A 27,615-nucleotide genomic window follows, 5' to 3' on the forward strand; every position below is an offset into this window, starting at 1 on the left:
ACAAAGAGTATGATATGATATGATATATAGTAGAGGTATAAATATAAGTATTTGACTATACAATAGATAAAATAATATACTATGAGTGTAAGAATATGTAGACAGAGCGTGCAAAAGACAATATTGTTGTATAAAATTATATATAATATCAATATGGTTTATATTAACACATATCACATATGATGTGAAGTAGGTGTTCCAGTATAATATATAGATGTGGTTGGATTTGAATCTTTATGAATAACAGCATGTGAAGTCATTTTTTTTTTAATTTAAGATATATTTATAATTTATACTCTCTATTTTCTTTCAGGTTCTACGGGGAAACAGAAGCGAGGTTGAGGCAGATATTCACTGAAGCGTCTCAGAGGTAAACTTCATAAACTTCATTCACTTGTGATTTTGGTTGCTCCAGTCTCACAATTGGTTTTTCATTGTCTATGAATAAACATGTTTCTCACGTTGATCTTTGGTTTGACAGACAACCTGCGATCATCTTTATCGACGAGCTGGACGCCTTGTGCCCGAAGAGAGAGGGGGCGCAGAACGAGGTGGAGAAACGAGTCGTGGCCTCTCTCCTGACTCTGATGGACGGGATCGGCTCAGTAAGTTTCCTCTGGAAAGAAATGTGTCAGCACTAATTTAAGTGGATCTGGGAAAAATCTCTTAATTCTACACTAAACCCCTTAAATCCCACAGCAAACATTTGAGTTAGTAGATTAATTTACAGTCGTTTAAGAATACTATCAGCACGATTAAGTAAAAACGACTGAACAAATTATCATGAAACTTGGTCTAAGGATGAGACATGGAAGAAAAGAAGTAAAGCATCACGGCTGCAGCACTGGGAGATGATAGATAGATAAATAGATAGATGGAAACTTTATTAATCCCATGGGAAATTTAGGTCATCCAGTAGCTTATACATTTATACACTTATACATCTCACCAACATACATACATAAATCACAGAAACATAGGGAGAACATATTACAGATACATGAATGGGTCTGACCCTATGGTACAGAATACAGTGATTGTCTCAGTGTCAGTATGTAAGTGTTCTTGTGCTGCTGGAGTGGATAGTACAAAAAATATATTTTAAAAAACAAACAAATTACTTAAATATATATATATAAGTATAAAAGAGAATATGCAAAGTCTGATCACCTGTTCATTCAAAGCTCAGTGAGGTTGAACTCCGCAGGCAGAACCCAGAAATGGAGAATCCGTTTTTCGTGATGGTCGACATTACTTACGTTTGACGAATCCCAGCCGCCGCCTCTGCACAGCTCTGCTCGCCTGTTTATTCAGATTGTATTAGTATTGAACGGATCAGGTGTCCAGATCGCACTTCACTGGGGCCTTAACAATACACAGGCCACGTGTAAAGCTGATAAGAAGAACGGTTCCAAAGATCTACGAGCCACGGTCAGACAGAGAGAGATTTAGGTATATTTAGTAGGTGATATCAAGTCCGTGCTATATGAGTGCACAGTTGGGCCTTGGCGTTGGTTTGTGCTCGTTCTAGTTTTTATACAAGTTCCTCCATTAAAACCACATCTTCTGTGGTGTGGTTAAAATAATCGTTAAGTTTTTATACACACCACATCAGTGCTTCCTTTCAAATCAGGCTGTTCTCGCCCCACGCCATCATGCAACAATGTTTTCTTAACAGCGAGAAAAAGAGACTGTTGCAAGATGGTCTGTGTTACACTGTCCAGCAGCTGCTCGTTCAGGAGTCACATGACTGAGCAGCGAGGCTCCCGGCAGCAGAACGCGTCTCCGAGAGGAAACGTCCTCATCGGAAACACGGCTCGGAGAAACCATCTCCGTGCTGGACGTCCTTCAGACACTGAGCCGTGTCTCTGGGGCGCTGTTTGTCCACCGAGCGCACTTTGAGCGTCTGATGAGAAAAAGGATGATCCCTTTCCCTGCACATGCACACGCACGTGCACGCCCAGTGGGAGCCTGGGAAAGACATCACCCAAGGTTGCCATGACCTGCCAATTTACCATAACTTTATCAGCCAAGTACATTTCTGTGTCCCCTGGCACAAGAGGCCTCCTTTGGTTTGGTGATGTTACGCAGAGACAGCGACTCCCTGCTCCCGTCTGTTTTCCAGACCAGAGGATTCAAGGTCATCAGCTCTGATTGGGTAATGGAATGTAAAGAAAATGCTTCCTGCTCCTGCTCCTCAGCATTTTTTACCCGCACTGTAATTTAAGTTTCTGCCTGAAAGGTGGAATAAAAAAAAAAGTGTTTCTCATTCTGCAGGCGGACGACTCCGGGAAAGACGAGTCGAGTCGGGCATCAGACTCGAGTCAGAACATTCTCTGAGGCTTACAAAAAATTAAAAATCACAAACCTGTTAAACATATGAAACCCTGAAAGATGGAGTGAGTCACAGATGTGTGGTCATGGAGTTACAGTAAATACACAGCTGTGTTACTTCCCGGTGTTTATCACTCACTCCCTTAACCTCATTGTTACACATTCCAAAGTTATTAAGACTGGAAAGTGTAATGTTTTGCACTAGTCGAGTATTAACATGTGTTTTGCCTTCTTTCTTTAACTGAGAAACAGCGCCCTCTGCAGCCACACATGGGGATTCATTCTCTCAGTGTCCAAACGATGGAGTGGTTTTCACGTAGAGAATAAACAAAGTCTATCAATCTCTTGATCTCTTATCACTAAATGAAATAAAACAATTGAACAGACAATATTACCCATGATCCTCTGCTTCCTAAACCAGAAGAGCTGCGGCTGTAACAAATCCACCAAACTCTGTTTAGATATATTGAAAGTTTCCTGCTGAACATTGGAGATAAACTCTGGTTTTTAATAACTTCTATAGTCTTTTTTACTGATCTACACTCTTCAACTTGTTGGAGATGATTCTGACAGTTGAAGCTGTGACTCACTCAGTTCTTCCCACAGGAGATCGAACCAACTCACCAGAGCTACAGAGATGTTACAGTTACAGGGTGAAGAGTAGAAATGAAGGAGGAAACTTTCTCTAATCATCCACAGTGTTGCTTTAAGACCAAAAACCAAAACACCACATCGTCCCTGATGGGATTCCAGCAACATCACTTAGCTTGATCACTTATTGACTCATAAATCATATTGACTGGTTTTGTTAAATGAGCTGAAAACAGTAAGAAGTTAATAATCCTTTGTCTGAATTCACACTCTTCTCTGCTCTGTTTCCTTTCCTTGCAGGAGGGTCACTCGGGTCAGGTGCTGGTCCTGGGGGCCACCAACCGGCCCCACGCCCTCGACCCGGCCCTGCGGCGACCAGGGCGTTTTGACAAGGAGCTGGAGGTGCGTATCACCAGGTCCTGTCACAGAGGAACCTGGTGAATGTCCTGTAATAGATTACTACCCACTGAAGGCCACTAGTTTTCATTCAACACTCCCCAGCTTGATCTTCGTAGAGGCTAAAATCCATAGATTGAGAACACAAAAACAATCCTTGAAGGTTTCAACCAACCTGGAATGATGTTCTCTTTCCGTGGTGGCAGGTGGGAGTTCCTTCTGCGGCCGAGCGTGCAGATATCTTGCAGAAGCAGCTGAGTCGGGTTCCGTGCAGCGCCGCCACAGAGGAGCTGGTGCAGCTGGCAGACGCCGCTCACGGATACGTCGGCGCAGACCTCGCAGCTGTTTGCAAGGAAGCAGGCGAGTAAACACTGTCTGTCACTTATTTGACCTCTTATTTTATAACTTCTCTGTCCCTATAAGGAAAATAACACGTCTTGAATTATTAAATACATTTTATAAGTTGCTTGAACATGGGCGTTGCTGCACGGCGGGAATGCAGAACATAGCCCGGTGCCCCGAGTTAAAAGGGATATTTAAAAATGTGAGTTTAGCAGGGTTCGTACGGTCATGGAAAACCTGGAAAAGTCATGGAATTTTAAAATGTGTTTTTCCAGGCCTGGACAAGTCATGGAAAAAAATAATCTCTATTGATTAATTGATCATTAATTTACGCTGAGTTTTAAATAATTCATATACTTTTAAAGAAATACGCTCAAAATATAGAAAAGGCATACTTGGGGTTTGTGTCATTTAAGGTATACTGTATGCCTTGGAATTCTCGTTGTTAGTTTGAATACTACATTTTGTCACTTTTTCGCATATACACAGAGATTTCACGAAATGTTCGGTCAAGGAAATTTGGTTTAAAGTTATTGAAAGTCATGGAAAAGTCATGGAAATCCATTGGTCAAAATGTATTTGAACCCTGGTTTAGACTCTGATAGATACTGTCACTAGAAACCCGGCAATAGATGTCGATGAAGTCATGAAAATCTGCATCATAAAAAATGCCGCAGAAACCAAGAAAAACATCCTCATCCCCTCGGAGCAGTTGTGAAACATCGTTACTCTTCCAGAAACCGACATCGTTTTGGAAAAACCAGAATGAATCTGTGCACGTGGCAGCGAGCCGAGAAATGTTCCCTCACCATCTTTGAGCAGTTTGGTTTTCCGCGTGGACTCAAGCGTTCAACCAACAAACAGAAACGGCAAAAACGAATAACAGTTTGTTACTGAGCATTAGCATTCATGGCTAATCAGAGCCCCCCCCGCACCTCTTCCTGCAGCGCTGACCCCAAACCACAACTCCCAACGACCCATTTCTCCCTAAATTAGTTTTTAATAACTATTTCTCGATGTCTTCTTGGAGTCCGACTCACTTTGAACACAGCCGCTCGAGCTGCCTTTGATATTTTTTTTGCAAAAGAGGAAGTCGGGAGTCTCTGTGGTTTTCAGATCCCAGTGAGCGAAACCACCGAAACCACCACTTGTTGTGAAATTCCTCGGCCCCCCCCCCCCACTCCTCCCGCCACAAACCATCCACCTCACATCCCCAGGACAAACACGCCGGCTTGTATACGTGTGTATCTACATGTGTTTGATAGTGGGGGTGTGTGTGATTGCACCAGCACATGCACGTTTGTTTTTCCATGTGTGTGTGTGTGTGTGTGTGTGTGTGTGTGTGTGTGTGTGACCCCATGTGCATGCTGGGTGGTCCCCGGGCCGGGGGTACGTGGCGTATTGCATTTCCAGCTGAGGGGGGAGCCAGGGCTGCTGTGCGGAAGCGTGATTTACTGTCCGCAGAGGTCCAGACGTGGCTGGCAGTGTTTTCAGAGAAACCTCCTCTCGCCCCGGAGGGAGACAACAACCCCCCCAACCCCGGCCGACTGTGCTCGCTTCCACCAAAATCTCCAAAACCCAAATCACTGAACAAACACAGGCCTTCGCAAGAACACCACAGGCGAGCAAACAGATTCAGAATTCAGTTCAAGCTCCAACTTCTGCCTGTGGACTCATTCAAACTTATTATAAAATACAAACGGATGTGAAATAGAAGTCAGATGCAGATATAAAGAATCTGGCTTCATGCAAATGATACATTTCTATCTGACAGATCAGCAGAGCAAAATATTCATCTAACTATCTGAGGTTTATGTGTCACAGCCTTTAGCTTCATTCATATTCAACAAATGACTCTTTACATAACATCTATTGCACCATCAAGTGCAAAGTGAATTCTATAAAGGTATCTCAACTTCTCTAATGTGAAGTTAGGGAACCAGCTTCCAGATGAGGGAGGTTTCGCTGACCTCCAGAATTAAAAGGAGAATTCACTTCCTCCAGCATCATCCTGCTCATAGTGTATTCATCGTCCGTATATCTTACAATTCCTGTTAATACTGTAATATCCCATATATATTTCTACTGTACAGATCTTATTTATTACATTTTTCACTTTAATATGCACGATACTCTGCACATTAATTGCCTTTTTTTGCACTTCTGGTTAGACGCTAAACTGCATTTCGTTGCATATGTACTTGTACTGTGCTAATGACAATAAAGTTGAATCTAATCTAATCTAATCAGCCTGGAGGAACAGTAAAGTGTTTTAAATTCAATAACGGTGCAAAGGAGGCTTGATTGACTTGCACGGGACTGTTGGGCCTCGATGGACGGATATTGCAGTTTTATTAGAGCGGTGAAATTTACCTAAAAACATTGAAACCAAAGCAACGAGCTGAAAGAGACAAGAGTTTTGTGTAACTGGTGATAATTATAACATTACCAGCACGTAATCATTTGATCCTTTGTTGATAGAAGGTGGAGAGCAAAGATGAAGACTTGTAAATAGAATGTGTGTGTGTGTGTAGCTTGAATGCACATGAAACAGACACACAACGCACACATGTACCCACAGGTCGACGTGTGTGTTTTTTCCTCCCGTGCTTTTTCATTGAAAGGAAACAAAAGCCAACGAGCCACACAAACACACAGAGTAGGAACAGCAGTTGTTTCCTTTCTGCCGCTCAGGTAACACAATGAGCTGCTGCGGGAACGTTGGCTTCCTGAACAACACAAACCACCACGCAACTGTGACACGCAAGGGGTCACGCACAAGATCCACCTTGCACAGCTGCAGAGGAGCAGGCACGCACTTATGGGGCTCGATGCACACACACACACACACACACACACACACACACACACACACACACACACACACACACACACATCCTGCCTTTAGTACAATACCAACCTTCTTATAGATCAGAGAATACGACTATTTAAATCAATTCTTTACCTCAGCAGAAAGCAAAGGGAAGGATGACGAGGCCATGGGGCTGTTTTCTGTGTGTGTGTGTGTGTCTGTGTGTGTGTTGTGTGTTTCGTGACTGTATAAGGACGGATGGAAATCTTGACGTCATTAGGGGAAAGTTCTTGTTTGTCCAGTTAAAGTTGTACCGAGCCCCAGAAACAACTTCTTGACGACAGATGTGTTCCATAATCGCTTAATTACAGCCGATCGTCCGGTTTGTCGAATGCGATGTAATGCTAGAGCACTCTCATACCACATCCATTAGAGGCCGTTTCATCAAGGTCACCTCAAATCCCCCTGTAAGCCTCCAGTGAGCGCACAAATTATTAAGAAAACCTGCGCTTTACATCGTGTGCACTGACCGAGGGAAATCCAGGTTGAGCGAAGTGATCCTTTAATGAAAGGAAGGATTTTAAAACCTGCAGAGAAAGAGCAGGAATGCGTCTCGGGTTGAAGACGGAGACGCCATGTTTACCTGATGGTTCCTTTTTCCGGAGAAAAGTGTTTATGCAAAGTTTACGTTATGCAAACTGTGTGTGGTGTCATCTGACAGAGAAAAGGCTTCAGGTTAAAATAGAGTTTGTTGGAACATCATCTATTCTGCTCGTTGAATGACGTATAACGGACTCACGGGAAAAAAAAACATTAAAATCTCCTAATAAGGCCACAAAAAGATCCCGGAATACTTTAGAGAAGACGTTTGTTATAACGGTTGTTTTCTTTGTGAATGTAAAAGTTCTGTAAAGTTGAAAAGCCGGTAATAACAATGATGGGAGCTCCTTCTTAGTGTTCAGAAGTTGTCCTCTGCAGTATCTTGGAATATTGATCTAAAACCATTATAAAACTGAACATAATTCTTTAGTTTTGTTATTTGAATCTGTTTGACGAATGTATAGTTTGTGTAGAAAACATTGTTTCGAGTGTAGAATAGATTAAAGTTCATTATGAGCTTGTTCATTGCTGCAGGAGGAGACGCTCCACCACATTTGAACTGTAGTAACCCTGGAATGATGACCCCTAGTGGGCGAATGTTGTGTAGCATTGAATGTAAAGTCTGCAGGGCTGAGAGCAGGTAGACTCACATACAAGGATTCATTAATTTAAACTATAAAGTAAGAACTGATACGAACTGATACGAACTGGATAGATAGATAGATAGATAGATAGATAGATAGATAGATAGATAGATAGATAGATAGATAGATAGATAGATAGATAGATAGATAGATAGATAGATAGATAGATAGGTAGGTAGGTAGATAGATAGATAGATAGATAGATAGATAGATAGGTAGGTACGTAGGTAGGTAGGTAGATAGATAGATAGATAGATAGATAGATAGATAGATAGATAGATAGATAGATAGATAGATAGATAGATAGATAGATAGATAGATAGATAGATAGATAGATAGATAGATAGATAGATAGATAAGGACGAACAGATTCAGGGACAATGAAACCACGTCCTCCACAGTCTCTTAGCAGCCGTGGATCCTGACGTCCAGTCGTCTTTCTCCTCTCGGTCTCTTCTCTCTCAGTCTCAGTGTCTGAAGAGGACGTGTCTTTCATCACGGCTCCTCGCAGGTCGACAGATTTACGTACACAAAGATGATCTACTGCTCCGTGTTAGTCACAGCAGAAAAATGTACAACCAGCAGCTCTATTTATAAACATGTTCCTGATGGAGCTCCTCATCAAGTCAGTCCGGCTGCACGGGCTTAATGTCGGACGTGTGTCAGCGCAGACGCCGTTACTGGACTGGCCGACTGGATGGAGACATCGTGCAGATGTGCAGCTCCGTGTCTGGTCCACAAAACAAAACGATTAACGCTTAAATACTTATTTAGAGGTTATTATTCAATAGATTTCACTGCACACAACTTGTGCCCCTCATATCTTTTACCTATCAACTTATCTATGCAACGATCCAGGCTGATCGAGACACACCACATCCTTCCATCAAGTTTCATGGTAATTCGTCGAGTAGTTTTTGCATAATCCTGTTTAACTAACAGAGGAACAAACAAAACACAAGCCCAGGGATCAGGTTCCCTCAGGAAATCCTAAAATAATGGCTCATGAGACAATTACAGGATTAGAGATTCGCAAATGATTGTTTCCTCATTAACTGGAGATGATTTTCCCTCATGATCAAACCTCTTGAGAATCCCTAAGTGGACAATGTTCTCTAGTAGAGGTTGTGTTAGAATGATCAGGATTGAGACAGAACCCCAGAGGAAGTTGTTTTGTCGTTTCACTCGATCTCTGAGAACAGTTTTTCCTGCAGTAGAACCACATATGTGCTGACTTCTCCTGCTGCTGTTTACCCACACGTTGTGTTGACCCCGTTCCCAGCTCAGTGCAGATTACACAAAACATCTTTTCATACTGAATCCCTCCAGGTGCTCCGTGTGGTATCAGCAGCTATCATGTGGTCTGGTGGAGACTCAGGGCGTCTCTGTGTCGTCCTGCCGGCGTTCGGCTGATCCCGGTGCGAGCGGATGACTCACTTCCACAGTCTAAACACTGCAAATGGTGTGTGTGAGTGCACACGTTTGCTGGGGCGGGGGGGGCGTGTGTGTGCGTGTGCTTGTTTGGTTTGTGCCACATCCGGACACACTGTTTACAAGCCGCTCTAAACAGGGGAAGCCCGCTGGAACAAAAAGAGCCAGTTAAAATTGATTATGTAGAATAATAAACACACAACTCTGCACCGAGCCGAAAGCCTTTGGGTTGTTTCGTTTAAAAAAGATCTGGCTCGATGTTCAGCGTCCAGATCTCAGACTAAACGGCTAAATTATGTATGTGGTGAATATGTAAAGTGAATTGGTTGAACGCGCTTTGTGTAAATTCTCCCCGAGAAAACAAAGTCGGGTATTTGAGCATTTGAACATCGAGATGCAGGAAACCGTCTTCGGTGGCTTCAGAAACAAAATGTGTTTTGTGTGTTTGACATCATTTGTGCGTCGGACGAGCAAATGGGCCAAACAGCCGAATGCTCGCTGGTGTTTACAGCGGCGCTCTCTCTCCTTATAAAGCGCTTTTCCCGACTCGTCGGTCCTTTTAAAGACACTTGAGGAATTTTCAGGACGAGTCACATAAATATCTGGTGGATCAGCATGGGAAGTTTATTTGAGGCCTCTGTTTATAAAACCCGGAAATGTGCTGCTTGTACTCCCTAACCCCGGCTCTTACCTTCAGTGACAGCTGTGTGTGTGTGTTGTGTGTGCGTGCGTTTGCGTGTCTGTGTGTGTGTGTGTGTGTCTGTGGTGTAAGTATTACAAATGTAAATCCTCATTATGTTAGTCATGAACTATACAGGTGAAGATATGTTTTTAGGGTTAAGGTTTCGGGTTGTGTGTGTGTGTGTGCTCATGTTTCCTGCATGTTTGGAGTGTGTGAGCACATGTATTTGTCTTTGTGTGTGTGTGTGTGTGTGTGTGTGTGTGTGTGTGTGTGTGTGTGTGTGTGTGTGTGTGTGTGTGTGTGTGTGTGTGTGTGTGTGTGTGTGTGTGTGTGTGTGTGTGTGTGTGTGTGTGTGTGTGTGTGTGTGTGTGTGTGTGTCTGTGTCTGCGCGCTCTTTAAGAGGACATATTATTGTGGTGTTCCGGCTCCGGGAACAGATGTTGGGTTTTGTAAATACAGGTGCAGAGAGTGTTCCGGAAGCCCCGGCGAGTAATGAAAACGTTCCTGTGGTTGTGTAATGGTGTAATGCACAAAGTATTTCACAATTCATCTGAGGACAGCGTCGCTGCAGAGCTGCAGCTCGAGCTCATGCGGGCGTTTGCTCGCTGCACAGGCGTGATTCTCTCCTGTCGAGAAGCCGAGGTGCAGATTGATTTCTCTTTACACTTCGTCCCTGCAGCGTGATGAGCGGCTGCTTCTTGACACTGGAGCTTTGTGAGCTTCACTTTCTGACGTCTCTGACAGGAATTTAACCTCAGTGCACCTCTCACCTCGGTTCCTTCTCCTCCTCACTGGAAGTTAAGGTTTAACTTACAGTTACATGAATTAAACACTTCTTTATTTAGTTACATGATACAGATCAGGCTCTAAGAAACACAAACCAGTCAAAATACTATAATGACTTCACATGGTTTTTGAGACAGATGTCAGTGTTTGCGAGTTTCTAATATTTTATGATCTAGAATAACTATAATGAAAAGACAAATACAACCAAATATCCAGAACTAGGATTAAGACAATTTAATGATCGACAAACATAAAATGCCTGTGAAAGCCTCTTATTGGTTGATTTAGCCTATTTATTTATTTATCAGCCAATGGGTGAATGGATCAGCCTCTAACAGACACACACCAGTCAAAATACTATAATAGCCTGACTGGGTTTTTGAGGCAGATGTCAGTGTTTGCGAGTTTCTAATATTTTATGATATACATATTAAAGAAAAAGCTAGAAAAGATTCCCAAGATGTTGTCATCAAACCTTTATGACAGAGGAATGTAATTGAGGCTTGATATTTTACAGTTTAACCCAAATCTTTATCATGAATAACTATAAAGAAAAGGCAAATACAACCTAAGATCTAGAACTAGGATTAAGACAATTTAATGATCAAAACATAAAATGCCTTTGAAAGCCTCTTATTGGTCGATTTAGCCTATTCATTTATTTATTTTCTCAGCCAATGGGTGAACGGATCAGCCTCTAGCCAACACACACCTCCCAGTCTCGCCCCTGGTTCCTGATCGAAGCTGATCTGTGGATCTTTTGATGCTCGTTGAATCAAAGGAGGATTCCTGTCTTAACTTTACTTGTGGTCTCATCATAAGTCGAAGTTTCTTTGAGTGTAATGTTTCGTACTTAATGGTTTGATTCTTTAATGCAGGGGGGGGCAGTTTGGAGGTGACCCCCTGAAGACAAGGCCTTGATTTGGGGGTTGAACCCAGATGCTGTAATTAAGAACATCCCTGTTGGGAAAACCACAAATAGCCGACCCCTGGTCCCTCTGCTCTCCCCTCAGCTCTGAGAAACCACTTCTCCCTCTCTCCTCCATACCTAGTTTGGGCCTTGTTGTGATGTTTTGCAAATGTGCATTCTTGTTCGTTTAGGGGGCCCCTTTTTTTTTTTACTCAATTCCCAATAGATCTCTGGCGAATTCGAAGCATTCTGGAAACGAGTGCAGAAAGAAACAGAGAGAGAGAGAGAGAGGGAAAGAAAGAAAGAAAGAGGAAAATGAGTCCACATAAGGTTCAGATTAAATTGTGTTGTGTTGCCTCTTTTTCTTTCCTTTTTTTTTCCACCTCCCTTCCCATCGGATGTTTTCATAACTAAACCAAATGTGAGCTCGGAGTCAGCCAAGAGCAGTCAGGAGAGAGAGAGAGAGAGAATCCCCGAGGCACCGAGCTGAAGTCACATCGCTGAATCCCGTTTCCCCCCCCCCTGCGGGTGTCCAGGCTCCACGAACCCAACTTCCCCTCCGGTCAGAGAGGACTTTCATTCAGTCCAGACAGATGCACATGATTGTTTGTCACCTGCTTTGAGTCTCTGGGGGTTTTACTCAGCCTTGTTTCTATAAAGAACCCGTTTTCCTTCTTCTGTCCAGATTCTACTGTCCTGGATTGAGAAGTCAGGTGTCTTTACTTCATTTTTATTATATGGAAAAGGCCATAAAAAGCAAAGACTTTACCCAAATTAATAAACTTACTCTTTGTCTCTTTGAACTTGAGCAGTGTGTGTTCTCAACCTGTTTGCAATGGGCTGCTTGTTTGGCCTGTGTTGACGCTGGAGGCAGTTTTCTCTCTCAAACTGTAAAAGTGACCTGCAGTAACTGGGATGCACCACAAACCAGAAGGCTGATCCCTGCACTTTAGAACCAGTTGCTGCTCTCTTGTTGTGATCGACAACATCACTTAAGCTGATGAGTCCCAGAGTTTATAAATATCGAAAGTATCCAAATCACAACCGTATTGGACACTCCACTTCCTTTGGCCTGAAGCAAAACTCAAATGCCAAATGTGAAGCTGTTTGTCACCTGCTTTGAGTCTGTGGGGGTTTCACTCAGCCTTGTTTCTAAAAAGAACCCGTTTTCCTTATTCTGTCTATATTCTACTGTCCTGGATTGAGAAGTCAGGTGTCTTTACTTCATTTTTATTATTGAAAAAGGCCATAAAAAGCAAAGACTTTACTCTTATTAATGAACTTACTCTAAGTCTCTATAAACTGGGCCCAGTGTGTTCTCAACCTGTTTTCAATGGGCTGTTTGTTTTGACGCTGGAGGCAGTTCTCTCTCTCAAACTGTAAAAGTGACCTGCAGTAACTGGGATGCACTACAAACCAGTGAGCTGAACCCTGAACCAGTTGCTGCTCATCTTGTTGTGATCGACAACATCACTTAAGCTGATGAGTCCCAGCCGCCGCTGCCTCGGAGCTCCGGTCGGCTTTTATTCAAAGTTTATAAATATCGAAAGCATCCAAATCACAACCGTATTGGACACTCCACTTCCTCTGGCCTGAAGCAAAACTCAAATGCCAAATGTGAAGCCGACAAGATGAAGGATTCCTTCAGATACAGACGGAGATTAAAGGAGTTGTTTGTTAGATTATCATGGAAACACATTGTTAATGAAACAATTCTACACTTGGGGGATTGTCTTGACTTCCTAGAACAAGTTTTTAAGTTTCTCCGGTTCTTCCATCGCGATCCCTGCAGCGACCGCGGCCTCCACCTCTGCAGACAGGCAGCTGATGGTTCGGGGGGGGGGAGGGGGTCTGGGGGGGGCACGTGGTGTTGTGGCTGGTGCTCCTCATCTCCCTCCTCGCCCCGGCTTCCTTCCACATCCTGTCCCGTCCCGTCCCCTCCACTCGGACCAGATGTTTTTGTGCTGGTCTGAAGCATTAACGCAGATGAAGAGCTGAAGTGGAAGCCAGGTGGAATGATGGGATGTTAAGACCACTGGGGACGGAGAGCGAGGAAGAGGAGGAGGATGAGGAGGAGGAGGAGGAGGAGGGTGAAAGATGCAAAAGAAAGACATCAGACGTCGGGGGAGCCGGGACTGGGGAACACATCGGCCGCGACTTGGCGTGATCGCAGAGGACGAACCTGCTCGCATTAATTGTGTCTCTCCTCCTCCTCCTCCTCCTCTTCCTCCTCCTCCTCTTCTTCTTCTCTTCCTCTCGGCCTGTCCGTCACTCGCCCAGTCGGACGGGTCCTGGAAAATATATAAACAGGATGCAGCCTTGTCTGATCGTAAATCCCCTCTCGTCTGCTCCCTGGCCTCCAGCCCTGGACCACGTCCGTTCTCCTCCACCCCCTCGCCACCCCAGCTCCTGCTCAGACAACCCCCCCCACCCCACCCCACCCCCCCATCCCCTTTAGCTCAGAAGAGGAAGCCAAGAGTTTATATGTGTGTGCGTCTGTGTGTGTGATGTGTGCACATGTGGAATGGTCGTAGGCCTAATGTACGGCTCTGGGTTTGGAAACATGGTTGTGGCTGGTTGTGTAGAACTAATAATCATTGCATGTAATTCACATGGAGATGACCTGTCCTCCTCCCACCTGCAGGGGTTCAACCTGCACAGCTGGATGCAAGCTGACATACACACATGCTGTTTCCTGCTCGGTCCTCTTTCCACTCCTTTCTCACACACTCTTCCCAGGCTGTTTAGTAATGTTTGCAATATTGCAACCAGACCCACCTGCAGACCCTGTGCTGTAATGTAAAGAGGAGAAAATTGCAAACAGAAAAACGAATCCGTGTGCACGTGACTGAGGGTTTCGGCAACACTCGCAGATTCCTGTGATTAACAGCATTAATGAATAATACTAATTCAGAACAACATCTTTAGTAGTCTATCAACAACACTTTTTCAGATACAACTGTGGTCGACCTTGTTTGGTCCGGACCTATTCCAGAGTTTGTTTTTGACATATGAAGAACCTCCTGATCAGTGTCTTCATGCACAGCTTCTCATTTTCATCCTCGGACAAATAGAATTTCAATTTTAATCTGTGGAATATTTCACAAACATACGAATAGATATCTGCAACACATCCTGTTCCTGTTTTAAAGTAAAATCACTCCAATCCATTAATTTTGTTTTTCACAAGGTTTTCTGTTGTTGTTGCAGAACCGTAAGATCCACGGCCTAATACATATACTTTTATATATTTTATTTTATTCAAAGAAACACAGTAGTCACACCGAAAACCTCACAGACACACACACAGACTCACTTCCTGTGCAAACAACAAACACGTGAGAGAAGCAGTCGCCAACAGATCCTCATTCCTACTTTTCACTATTGTTGTTTCTTGTTTGTGGTCGTTTCTGTAACCAAGCAACCGACTGCAGAGAAGAGCATCTGCTTCCTGGTGAAATAACACAAATTCCCGATGTGTGTGAGCGTTGTTGGTCTGAATGGAGCCTTTAGAAGTTCTCTGAGTTGTCTCATCCCGAGGTGTGTGCAGCACTTTGTGTCTGGAACTCATTCGTCACCTCAGCACTTTGCAGGTCGGTCTGCGCCCGGGAGTCTTCGTCTCCTTCGGGTCAAACTGCAAAGTCACCCTCAAACAAAAGGCTCTTTCTTGATTTTGACACGCCACTGTTTGTTTTGCAGTCTTCTTTTTGTTCAAACGCAGAAATCTCCCAAAACCGAGAGGCATTCAAAAACCTTAAGCGCTTCAATTACACTTCCCTTCCTCTCGGCCCACTCTCTTTTCTCTCCGATAATGCCGGCCCAATTATTTTCGCCTTCAGAAAGGAATTAGTGTTCATTTTGAGATTTGCGTTTCGCGAGGCATGTATCAACGAGTACAGAGTTGGACTGAGTGCAAGTGGGTTTGGAATAAAAAAATAGAAAAACCACCTCCAAGCCACAGCGACACAGGCGATGCTTCTTTAGACAAACAAACACAACTTCCACATCCCTGTTTGTGCCTCAAATCACAGCCCTTTGTTTCCTCTGTGATTCACCTCCTCTCTCGCAGCCTCTTGTGGTCGGATCACTTCTGAAACAAGCTTTTTTATATAAACTCTTATATAACTGACTTCTTTTCATCTGTGTTGTCTTGTTGTTTTGGAGTGAAACAGATTTTCTGAACTTTTGCCTCCTCGGCACACAGCAGCTCTGTTGGATTTTGTTTTTCCTTTTTCCTCTTGATGCATTGGGACTTGTAACATGTGTGAACTCTCTGTGTTCAGGTTTACATGCAATCAGACGAGCACTGGGAGGTTCCCAGCAACCATCGGACCAGCAGCTGATGGGCACGGTGAGCGTCACTGTGCAGGACCTCCGGTGGGCCATGACCGCTGTGAAGCCCAGCGCCATGAGGGAGGTGTCTATAGATGTGCCCAAGGTAAACTCCCTCTCTATCTCTGCTTTATTTATTCATGCACACAGACCATCTCTTAATGTTTTGGACTTCAACTTCATCAACTTTCAAACAATCCACCGATATGAGCCCATCTCAGACACACTGGTATCAAAGTTTATTTGGTGATAAATTAAATATCTTTAATTGGAGCTCCATATATTTGTTTGTATTCGTGTTTCATTTTATTTATGGTTATATATATAAAATGTTATGGTTGAATTGTTAAATATCAAGCATCTATTCCGTTTCTATAGATGTGCCCAAGGTAAACTCCCTCTCTATCTCTGCTTTATATGTCATCACACCATCTCTTAATCTTTTAGAAAAACCATCAACTTTCCTCTTATTTATGGTTATATTTATCAAAATTTATTGTTGAATTGTTAAATATCAAGCCTCTATTGCTTTTCTTTATCATAAAAGTTCAATAACGACATGTTAGTGGAAATGTTTCACTCACAAAGAGCAGTATCCACATCGGTCAACTCTCTAATAGAAATCGAGTTTCTGGCATCGGAACATGTCAGAGTAAAAGCATGCAGACCTGGTTCCTGTGGTCAGAATGCTGGTGAGGTTTTTCTGACTTCCTGCAACCGATACTGGACCCGTGGAAAAGTCGTTATATAGAAGAAAGTGATTCTTTCCAGGCCCAGAAAAAAGACGGATATGGTTCTGAAATCTTGCCCGAGTTTGTCTGCATGTTCGCCAAGAGGCCCGAGAGAAAAGCAACCGGTCGAAAGACGTGAGTAAACAAGTGGGTAAAGATTAGTAGCACCTCTCTAGAAAAGACAACACAATAAAACATCTGAAACATATTCAGAGAGCAAGTCGGAGAAGTTAATAAGCACCTATTTTAGAGAAGACGTTACAAAGAGCAATAAAAGACGCACATCCTCCACTGGAGCAGAGCAGCGTCCAAAGAAAACACAGATCCACTTTGAAGTTCTCCTCATGTTAAAAACCTTCCGAGCCTCACTGATGATATAAAGCTGCAGCATCTAATAAAACATCCCAATTTAATGAGGAGACCATGTAAAGAAATCACAACGTTTGTGTTTCATAAGACGTTTTAGAGGACTTGGTCAAAGACTTGGCAGCGGCGCCCAGAACCACAAGTGACCAGTACATGGAGTTTGGAAGTTTGCAGAACAAACAAGAGACAGAGGAAGGAACATGTGGTTACGTTTCAGCCGCGACACGTCGTCCACGACTCAGGAGAGAATCACGCAAGAGAGAAAAATCATTAAGAGGCACACGGATGGATGGTGGAGCCCCTCCCTTCACGTGCCTGCCGAGTTTATAGCATCATCTTTAATGACACCATCTGTACTGGATCCCGTGTTTGTAATCAGCATTAGTCGTGTCCCAGCTGCACTCAGACCCTGCGTTGCCTCGGGAGGACGCCGACTGGTTCGGATTAAGCTGCCTTTTTTTTTTAATTAAAGCACAAAACAAACAGAATCGTCACTTATCACCACAAGAGAGAAACAAATAAGCTCATCACCCTGTTTTTCTCAAAATCCCCCGAACCCCTCCTCCTCGGACCGCTGATCACCGAATCACCCGCACTTAAAACTCAGGGGTCAGGCTGAGGAGGAGTGGAAATGACCCCGTGGCCATTTTACCCTCCGCTGCAACGCACATGAATCAATTTGCTCTCGGAGGGAGAACGAGTGGAGCGAGGGATGATGGGGGGTGGAGGGATGATGTGGGGGGGTTTCGGTGGGATGAGAGGACAGTGGTGAGACTCCAGGATGTTTTGGAGTTTGCATGTGTAAGACATAACGGACAGGAAGAGAGGGCTAACATCATCCTCCACCGGTAATTGAAAGCAGATCGGGTCGCTGATGGCTCCTGCCAGCAACCAAAATAAAAAAGGAGAGAAAGAGGAGGAGGAGGAGAAGAAGAAGAAGAAACGTCCTTCCTATCCCTTCACCCCCCCCTCCTCCTCCTCCTCTCTCCCTCTGCACTGAGCTCACCCGGAGACGCTCGGTCCTTGCGGCCGGTTCCTGGAAACAAGAGACAGGAGTGAGTTTGGGTTTGGAATTCTTTTTCCTTTTTTTTTTCCTGTATCCCCCTAGCACAGCTCGGCTGAAAGGCCGGCCGCAGAGCCCCGGACTTGATTATATCCACATGAGTGCAAACATTTGTTTCTAATCCATTTTATATAAGAAACTTCCAGCGGAGCCGGATGAACACACGCCTCCAGTTCCTCGGAGAAACTCGCTCAGATCACGTATCTGGAGATTTGAGTTCTGCACGTTGCGGCTCTGGGTTTACGTCGTATTTACATGTAAATAAATTCAAGGTTCACTCTTAATCCTTTGCTTGTTTCGCGACAAGAAACTCTTCCTCTCTTTGACATGTCTCTTGTTTAACCAGCATTGCTTCTTTTTTAAATAATCATCCTCCACCGTGGAGTCTGGCTTTAATATTTTCATTTGGCAGCTGTATAACAAGCCCATTTATTCCTCCTTTTTTTAAACGTACTCCTCGTGTCCCTTGAGTTTCTGTGTCTGAGAAGTCCCCCCCCCCCGCCACCCTCCTCTCCACCCCATCAAAGGGCCAGAGCCTGAGAGGCCCCTTGTAAAGTTCAGAAAACAACAGTAAAAGATAATAACTGGGTCTCGTACAGAAAGGACGGGAGGGAGGGAGGGAGGGAGGGAGGGAGGCGGAAAAAACACAGCACGGAGGTGTGAGTCAAAACATTGGCTTCTAATTCCACAGGCGCTCGTGACAAAAAGCGCCTTTCAATTAATCTGACTCCCTGTGTATTGTGATTTCTCACAATGACTCCATCGAGTCCGCCACAGGAACAAGGGGAGGGGGAGGAGTCGAGTTGCACATCTGGATCCTCGATGCACCGAGGCTCGTGATTGATTTGCACTCGGGATGATTGGCAGCTCGGGAGGATGTTGTCACTAAACCCGGAGGCTGGAGGCCTTTAAATCCCCCGAACCTGCTAAATCTGGTTCAGATAGCAGGGTTGAGTTGCACGTCAGTCTTAAAGCGCTCCTTTAATTTACGTCCTTTGTGCCCGAGGGACGACTTTACTTGTCTTTCTGATATCATACACCGTGAAATGATAGGAATTTTGTCCACTGCATTGTCTCACTCCTGCTCGCCGCATAAAGACGAGGTGTCGTGTCACAAATCTGAAATGTTTAGTGTCGCGTGGTCGACCTGACGCACACATCGCATGTGAGAACTGGAGATGAACTGTCACACCCATTAGGACGTAGATTATCAGTTGTCAGGTTGTTTTATCGTATTGATTACAGACAACGTACGACTTTATTTACTAGAATCAAACTGAGGATGTTTGAAAATCGCTGGAGTATCAAAGTATAACATGATAGAAATGTTATCGCTGTGAATTTTATGCATTTTTCTTTTTTCCAGGCATTTTACCACGAGGGGCTTGCAGGAAAAGTTGTGGAAGATGCTTTTCAGACTTAATACTAAAGACTAAATTTCCGGAAAATGTCCAGACTTCAGTGTCTGAAAGCACGAGAGATGATAGTGGTTCATTAGTCAGGTTCTAATCACTGTCCAGACTCCTGAAGTCAAACAGCGCTCGTGTCCAGGACACTCTGGCTTCCTTTCTGTTGGACAGGAGAAAGTGGGGAAGTGTCGTCCATCTTCATATAAAGTCTGTGGTTCAGACACTAAACGTCTTTGGCACGATGTCTCCTCTGAGTCTGTTCTTTTCCATGTTTCTTCGTTTATCTCTTTTCCTCCCGCTCACCTGTTTCCTCCATCTCTCTGTTTTACTGTTGCTTTTATCTCGCTCCACTCTTTATTTCATTCCATTCCCTCTCCGGGCCCTCAAATGAGCGTTCTGGTTCGCTTGTCTGCTTCCGTCCTGCAGTATCTCCTCATCTCTGCAACACTCCTCTTTCTCTCTCTCTCCCTTCCCTTCCTCTCCTCCCCTCCCCTCCATCTGTCCTTTCCCCCCCTTCTCTCACTCGGCGCTGTCCATAAATTGTACGGTATTTACAGTATGTGGCCAGACGCCAGGTTTCCATTAGGTGCTTCGTACCCCGGAGACGGCGCCGGTGGCCTGGGATGTGTTACCTCTGGACGGAGAGTGGAGGAAGGGAGGGAGGGCGAGAGGGGGGGGTGAAAGAGAGTGAAGAGAGAGAGGTAAGGAGCAGTATTTAAGGGAGAGAGAGCAGGAGGGTGTGATAGTGAGGGAGTCAAGTGGGAGAGAGAAGAAAGAAAAGGAAGTGTGGGCGAGATGAGACGGATAAGAAACAGAGAAATGAGGTGAACACATGAAGCTACTGTCAGTAACCTGCTGGCTTTTACTGTCACTCTTTTTATTTCACACCTAAGGACATTATATAGTCTCATATTCACCTAAACCCAAATCTGCATGTCTTTGCTCAGTGGGAGGAAGTCAAAGTCGAGAGAAAAAACCACAGAGACTCGAGTAGAACGTGCAAACTGCATCTTAACCCTGAAACTATCATTTCAAAGAATAGTTTCACCAATTCAGCTTCACACTCCTTCGTCCTTTCAAACAAGAACGATCCAAACTGATGCAGTAGAACCAGAGATGTGTCTCCATTACCCACAATGCATCTGTACACAGATGTTACAGTAACCAGGGTTTCTTCGTGTGTGCATGTAAATGTAATCAGAGCTGCAGCCAAGTGTGAGGAGAAGGAGTGCAGAGGACTGAGATAAGACAGAGAGAGGAAGAAACACAGAGAGATAGGGAGAAAGAGCAGATATGAAGGTAGATAAAAAGAAGAGACATGCAGGGAGAGAAGGATGGTGAAGTTATAGAAGAGGAAGAGGAGGAGGAGTAAAAGAGGGATGGAGGGATTAGAGCTGAGAAAGTGAGGCTGGAGAGGTTGGGCAATGAAGAAAGAGACAGGAAGGATGAGAGAGAGGGATTTGGATGAGTTTCTCTTCCTTATCTGCTTTATCTCCTCCGGTTCTCTCTCTCCTCTCCCCTCTCCTCCCTCCTTCCCTCCCTCCTTCCATCTGTCAGACAGACAGCTATTGGCCGCAGCCCTCTGTTGTTGTTCCCTCCGTCCAGCGTCTCCCCCGGTTCAACCCGAGGCCCCCGGTTCCTCCGTCTCATCCCAAATATGCTTTTCAAATTTCCCCTCTCTCCGCTCCATCTCTCCCAGCCGCCCCCCCGTCATCGGTCTGGAAGAACTCGCCGTTCCTTCCCGGGGTCGGTCAGGAGGCTGGAGGCGGCGGGTTACATGAGAGCGTCTCTGACATCAGCGTGCAATCAGAGTTTGTTTGGTCTGATGCACCCGATGCTGGCGATGCGTTCGGGTGTAAGCCGCCGCAGATTAGACCGTGGATGATGTTTCACAAGAACAGGAACCGGAGCAGAGTATTAGACCCGTGGTGATTGTTTATTAGAACTCTTGCCCACTTCTATTACATATGATGCATGATGCATGATGCATTTTGATTGATGACATATATTTGACGGGATTCTCACCGGGTCGCTCTTTCCTTCTGCTTCTATTAAAGATCCAGAGTGGAAGAGTTAGGCCGCCATGTTTTTGACAGGAGCCCAAACTGGACAAACTAAACTGGTTTTGAGTTTTTAAGACAACTGAAGCTACCACAGAGGCACTCGATGTCTCCTTATATCGATGTCTCCTTGTCCTATATCGATGTCTCCTTGTCCTATATCGATGTCTACTTTCCTCTTTCGATGTCTCCTTGTCCTCCTTAGATGTCTCCTTGTCCTCTTTCGATGTGTCTCCTTGTCCTCTTTCGAAGTCTCCTTGTCCTCTTTCGAAGTCTCCTTGTCCTCTTTCGATATGTCTCCTTGTCCTCTTTCGATGTCTCCTTGTCCTCCTTTGATGTCTCCTTGTCCTATATCGATGTCTCCTTGTCCTCTTTCGATGTGTCTCCTTGTCCTCTTTCGATGTCTCCTTGTCCTCCTTTGATGTCTCCTTGTCCTATATCGATGTGTCTCCTTGTCCTCTTTCGATGTGTCTCCTTGTCCTCTTTCGAAGTCTCCTTGTCCTCTTTCGATGTGTCTCCTTGTCCTCTTTCGAAGTTTCCTTGTCATCTTTCGATATATCTCCTTGCCCTCTTTCGATGTCTCCTTGTCCTCTTTCTTGTTTGGAAGTGGAGGGTGAGGTGAGGGGTGTTCAGCTGCAACATGCAACCTCACCACTAGATGTCACTAAATCCTACACACTGCACCTTTAATGCCTTTTTTATCCTTTTTTAAATTTCAATAGAAACGTCTTGTGTTCAGCATCTCCAGACGCAGCTGGACCTGTTCACATCTGACCTGTGACCCCACTCGTCACCCGTGATTAAACACACACAGTCGCTCAGATGAAATGGGTCACAGCCTCCTTGTCCTCTGTGTTTTGGTGGTTGTCAATTGTCGCAGCGCCTGTGCTCTTGCAGCTCCCTTTACAATTTAGATGTATTGGCTAGTTTGGTGTCGGTAGTGACGGTTATCTGAGGGGTTGTGCTGTTGTAGGCTTTCACAATTTGTTACGTGAGAAGCTCAATATTTCATCTTCACCATGTCCCTCAACGTTCCCTGATTTCCCCCGGCTTCCTCCCTGCAGGTGCGCTGGTCCGATGTGGGTGGGATGGAGGAGGTGAAGCTGAAACTGAAGCAGGCCGTGGACTGGCCCCTGAGGCACCCCGAGGCCTTCACCCGCATGGGCATCACCCCCCCCAAAGGAGTCCTGCTCTACGGGCCCCCGGGCTGCTCCAAGACCATGATCGCCAAGGCCCTGGCAAACGAGAGCGGGCTCAACTTCCTGGCAATTAAAGTGAGTAATAATTCCATCTCATCAGCGTGATATCGTCTGTTTCTTCTGTCTCGAGGAGATTATGAAAGAGATTTCGATTTTTGGATCAGTGGATGATTAGTTCAAATCAGAGGAGGTTAAAGGAGGAAAAGGTTTTGTGTTTCCCAACCTTCTGATACACAAATGTGAACAAATAATGTCTTGCAGGTGTGGCCCTTCTTATCGTGCTCTTGGCTGAGCGATCTGGCAAAACGCTGCCTATGACTCAGTGAGAAAAACAGAGTAAGGGAATGGAGCTGCTCCAAAAGCTCACTCAAAAAGAGAAATGACAAGAACTCCGACTGACTTACTGCAGGTTTAGTGATCGCCAAGACGCTCAGAGCAGGTTTTATCAGAAGTGAAGCCATCAGCTTGATGGTTGATGATTTGTTGGTTCCTGTCTCACATCAGAGTCGAGGCCGTTGTGCAACTTGCATTTCCATTTGTTTGTTCTGGCTAATAATCATGTGCAAGCAAAACGATGGTTCCAGAAAGTACAGGGGTTTACAGCTCCGTTGTTTTTCTGTTGTCTTACTTGCCTGAAAACAGAGCTCTTTATATGTGGTTGTATTTATGTTGTCTTTTTTATTTGGAGTTATTCAAAGGAAATTGATTGCCAAATTTTGTTTTTATATAAGCTGCTGCAGCAGTATCTGAAATACAGGTATTGGTATTGTCCCCTAAAAATCCCCCAAAAATGTATTGTGCATCAATATTTACCCCATTTGACACAAAGAGGAGATAATCATCGGCATACGGTGAATTAAAGAAACTGTGACCCACACTATTCCCTTCATACTTTCACATTGTGCTAACTTCTTCCTTTGTCAACTCCGAACTTTGCCGTTCAGTTTGATTCGATGGTAACTCCGAGGCTTCTGGGCTGAGAGATGTTTCCTTGATGACCCGTCCGGCCGCTCAGCTTCCTCCACAGAGAGCGTCTTTGTCTGACCTTCGACCCCATGTTTGTCCCTTCTCATTCATCACTCCATCCTCCCTGTCCCCCCCCCTCACAACCACCCATCGAGGCCCGGTTGACAGAGATTGATTGATCAGCTTGTTGAATTGTTGATCAGTGGATATGTTTGAAGAGGGGTCACAGCGTGAGACAGAAAGCTGCGACAGAAGCTCTCACCTCTGGACATTAAGTCGTCAGCTGCTGGTCGGATTGTTGTCTTTGTTTGTTTGTCAACTTTGACCTCATTCATTTAGATTGTACTGTCACACACAGGAGCTTAAACCTTAATCCTCATTAGATTTCAGAGGTAATACAATCAACCTCACCAGTTTATTAGTTTTTATCAACTTGACTAGACTATTTAGATTCATCCTTTTGCTTAAATTCCTGCATTTCCCTTTAACCTGCATCTGTACCTAACTTTAATGACTTCTAAAACCCATTAAATGATTTATATTATACGTTTGGTGCAGTTAAGTCAGTTTTATATAATCCTGATAAACAAATACACAAACCAACAAGACGAGAAGCCAACTAGAGAAGCCCCTGGAGGCATCCTCTTGTTTTCAAGTGAGTTCTGTACAATGATCAAGACGTGTCCCACAAACACATCAACGGCAAACACGAGCCACACAACACAACCACAAAAGCCACACATTGGTAACACAAGCGCAACAGAAGGTGGCGACAATTGAAACGTGCAATTATGATCGTATGACTGACAAATAAACAAATGTTATGAAGCTTCAACTTCAATTGTCAAGTCTGGAGGAAGCAAAGGCGTTTCAAATATGAATCAAAGGATGAGTCGGGATCAAAGATACCGAGATGCCATCCAGAGTAGATATATTATTAGATGCAGAATTAGAATTAAAATGCACATTTGAGGTGTTTAAGCCAAGTATTCGTTAAATAGCAGAACGTTTTGGGTCATCCAGATAAAAAACGTCGGGAGTTCGGTTAGCTGCTTACGTTCATCTGGTCTCATAGCTAAGTATAACTGGGTATTGTATATTATGATATTAAAGTTGGTTTTATGGCAAGTTGTAATCTGCACACAGCTTTTCTTCATTGTTTATCCACATCTCCATTGATATGTTTGTCTGTTGTGGTTGTGTTTCAGTAGTTGTGGCTTTTGCATTCGTGTTTTCCAACAGTGTGCTTGTGTCTCATGCCGCCTTAAAACATCAAATATCACAAATGTGCAGCAGCTGAGTTAAATGTTTTTCATTTTTCCCGTTGGTGTGAGAGACAGGATCATTGTTGGTGACTTGTGATTGAAAGAAGTTGTTCCACAGTCTCAGCTGCAGGTCTGAAGTCGTCATGACGAGAAGCTCTATAGAAAAAAGGTTAAAAAACATCCTGTCTCCTCCTGCTGAAAGCTGCTCTCCAGCATCTGCAATAACAGTATCAGGTTTTTCCAGTGCAGCGGTTGCTTTGACATAGATATGTTATCCAGATTTAAATGTGGATACTTTAAAGCTCAGCCTGTTTCCTCTGTGTGAAAAAGCCCTATTATCATCTTGTCAATTTCAGTTTCCTCCCATTGCAGCCACTGAAACGCACTCACATCCGCACACGGACACACAAACACACACAAACATACACTCCTCGTATCGCTGCAACGTCAATGGCTCTGAACTCGTCATGTCCAACCTTTGACTGTGCGTCGGGGAAGAGGAACCCGGGATTAATGAGTCAACCTCCACACTTACAGCAGGAGACAAAAGGGCTGGGAGTTAAGTGTCCTCTCCCCCGTCAGCACGGAGGTGTTGAAAGGCTGGATTGCTCGGGAGGAAGTTCTTCTGAGGGGTTGAGTGGATGTTTATCTGCTTCTGAGCGAGGGAGGAGAGACGGAGGGGAAGAGTGTGGAGTTAAAAGAAGAAGAGGAACTGGAGTAAAATAACGATGAATAAAATAGTTCTGACCATAACCTCAAGTACTTTCAGGATGTTATGATTGGTTTTCCATCCTCGCTGAAATGTATTTACACTTTGTCCCTTGCACCTCGACTTTATGAAACATAAAATTTAAATATAATGATCGAAAAAGCCCCAAAAATACTGGAAAGTAAAAGCATTTCAGTCTAAATAACATTTAGGATATTTATAACCGAGTCCCCATGGCAGATCTGTCATGTTCGTTTCTATTGAAGACACATGAACTGTTTACCGACTCAGTCCCTATTATCTCAATTACATATGGTGGTAGATTCAGGTTTCTATCCCTATTTGTTAGGATGAAGCAGCTGAAAAAAGGCCATGAAACCACCTTCAAATCTGTGTTATCCGGATTTTTTTTTGGATCTGCACCAAATAGCACAAATAAGTTGCTTTAAGACATCACTGAACTTTGGATATTCCCCAGATATTTTCCCAAGGGGTTGTATATGAGAACAAAAATGTCAACCAGTTGCTGCAAAAAAAAAATCTTGAACTTAGTCCGGTGGTAAAAGCAGGAAAATATCTGGAAGATTCACAGCAGGCAAGTTGATGAAGTTGATAGGACGCAAAAAAACAAGACAACATCTAATGATATCTGTGTTAGATCCTAACAATCTCCTGCTGTGTTCTTCATATGTGAAACACAAACTCTTTTTTTCTGGAGTTCTGGAAACCTCTGTAGATACAGTATCAGTCCACGAGGGATATTAATGTCAGATATGGACATTATATTGTGTTGTTTGACACCAAGTGAAACTTTTCAAGTGTGAAATCACAGACTCAGTCTCACCACATTCACACTTTTCTTCCAGGGTCCTGAACTTCTGAGCAAGTACGTGGGCGAGTCAGAACGAGCCGTGAGAGAGGTGTGTATTTTTACCTCCATCTTCCTGTTTGATGAAATCACATGGTTTACAGTAGTTTGTCCACTCTCTCCCCCCCCCCTACGTCATGGGAAGTTACGCCAAATGGCCGTTCTTTCCTGGTGACCGCACCGAAGTCCTAAAGCTGCGGTGGCCTGTGTGTATTTTTAAGTTGTTGATATAATGAACGGATGCAATGCATGACATTAATGAGGAGGCTGTGTTTCCTGTGTATGTTTGCGCACACTTCTGTCCCAGAGTGATTCACCGGCTCAGTTCTAAGATCTGTCCTGTTTCCCCTCTGGTCTATTGTTGCTGGTCGCGGCTCGCAGGTGTTTCGGAAGGCGAGAGCCGTCGCTCCCTCCATCGTCTTCTTCGACGAGATCGACGCGCTGGCCAGCGAGAGAGGAAGGTACGCCACGCTCTTTGTCTGCACGCCACAGACACACAGTGGTCTACAATTAGAATGAAAAGACGTTAAGAGGTTCAGTTCCTTCCCACATGATAAACATGCATTTCCTCCCTCATAGTTCTCTGTTCACCGCAGCTACTGTCCAGCGTTTGACTATTTCCAGCGCTGTGGTCTCTCATTGTCCGGCGATGACAAATGCACAGTCATCGCCGCGGTCTGCTTTAATTCACCGGCCGTGGCCTCTGTCCCCGGCATGTCTCACAAAGATTCACTTATGAATGGACGGGGAGCAAACATCCCGAGAAGTCTGCATGACTGCACTATCAAAGCCGGCCACTCGGTTCCCATGGTGTCCTCTTGGACGGCCGCGGCCTTTCACTGCCGGCGAACACAGAACACAGTCTTGTCTGCAGGCGCTTCAGTGGGATGGCACCGGGAACATCTGTGGCTTAAAGGAAAGGGGACGGGGGGGCGGATAGAGGACACAGATCGGAGGCACACAAACACTTCATTGTGCCCGTGCACGGCAGATGGGGAAGGCCAAATATGCAGCGTGCTTCCTGGTAAACCAGTCGATGAAACTCAATGTTGCAGGAGGGAGCACGGAGAGGCCAGCGGGTCGGCCCACTAACTTCTCTATGTGACTCCTGCACTCGGT

The 27,615-nt window shown here is 44.5% G+C and overlaps 1 protein-coding gene across 1 annotated transcript in view; it reads left to right on the forward strand.

Moving 5' to 3' along the window:
• afg2a (AFG2 AAA ATPase homolog A) overlaps positions 1–27,615 on the forward strand; it is a 113,511-nt gene that overhangs the window by 3,611 nt on the left and 82,285 nt on the right. The window contains exons 7-14 of the mRNA XM_061079826.1: positions 314–370; positions 482–605; positions 3,226–3,327; positions 3,528–3,681; positions 15,812–15,966; positions 22,554–22,763; positions 26,495–26,548; positions 26,878–26,957. Coding sequence (XP_060935809.1) covers positions 314–370; positions 482–605; positions 3,226–3,327; positions 3,528–3,681; positions 15,812–15,966; positions 22,554–22,763; positions 26,495–26,548; positions 26,878–26,957 — 936 coding nt within the window. The remainder of the gene's footprint in view (positions 1–313; positions 371–481; positions 606–3,225; positions 3,328–3,527; positions 3,682–15,811; positions 15,967–22,553; positions 22,764–26,494; positions 26,549–26,877; positions 26,958–27,615) is intronic.

The sequence above is a fragment of the Limanda limanda genome, chromosome 10 (assembly GCF_963576545.1).
Source record: "Limanda limanda chromosome 10, fLimLim1.1, whole genome shotgun sequence".
Taxonomy (NCBI): Eukaryota; Metazoa; Chordata; class Actinopteri; order Pleuronectiformes; family Pleuronectidae; genus Limanda; species Limanda limanda.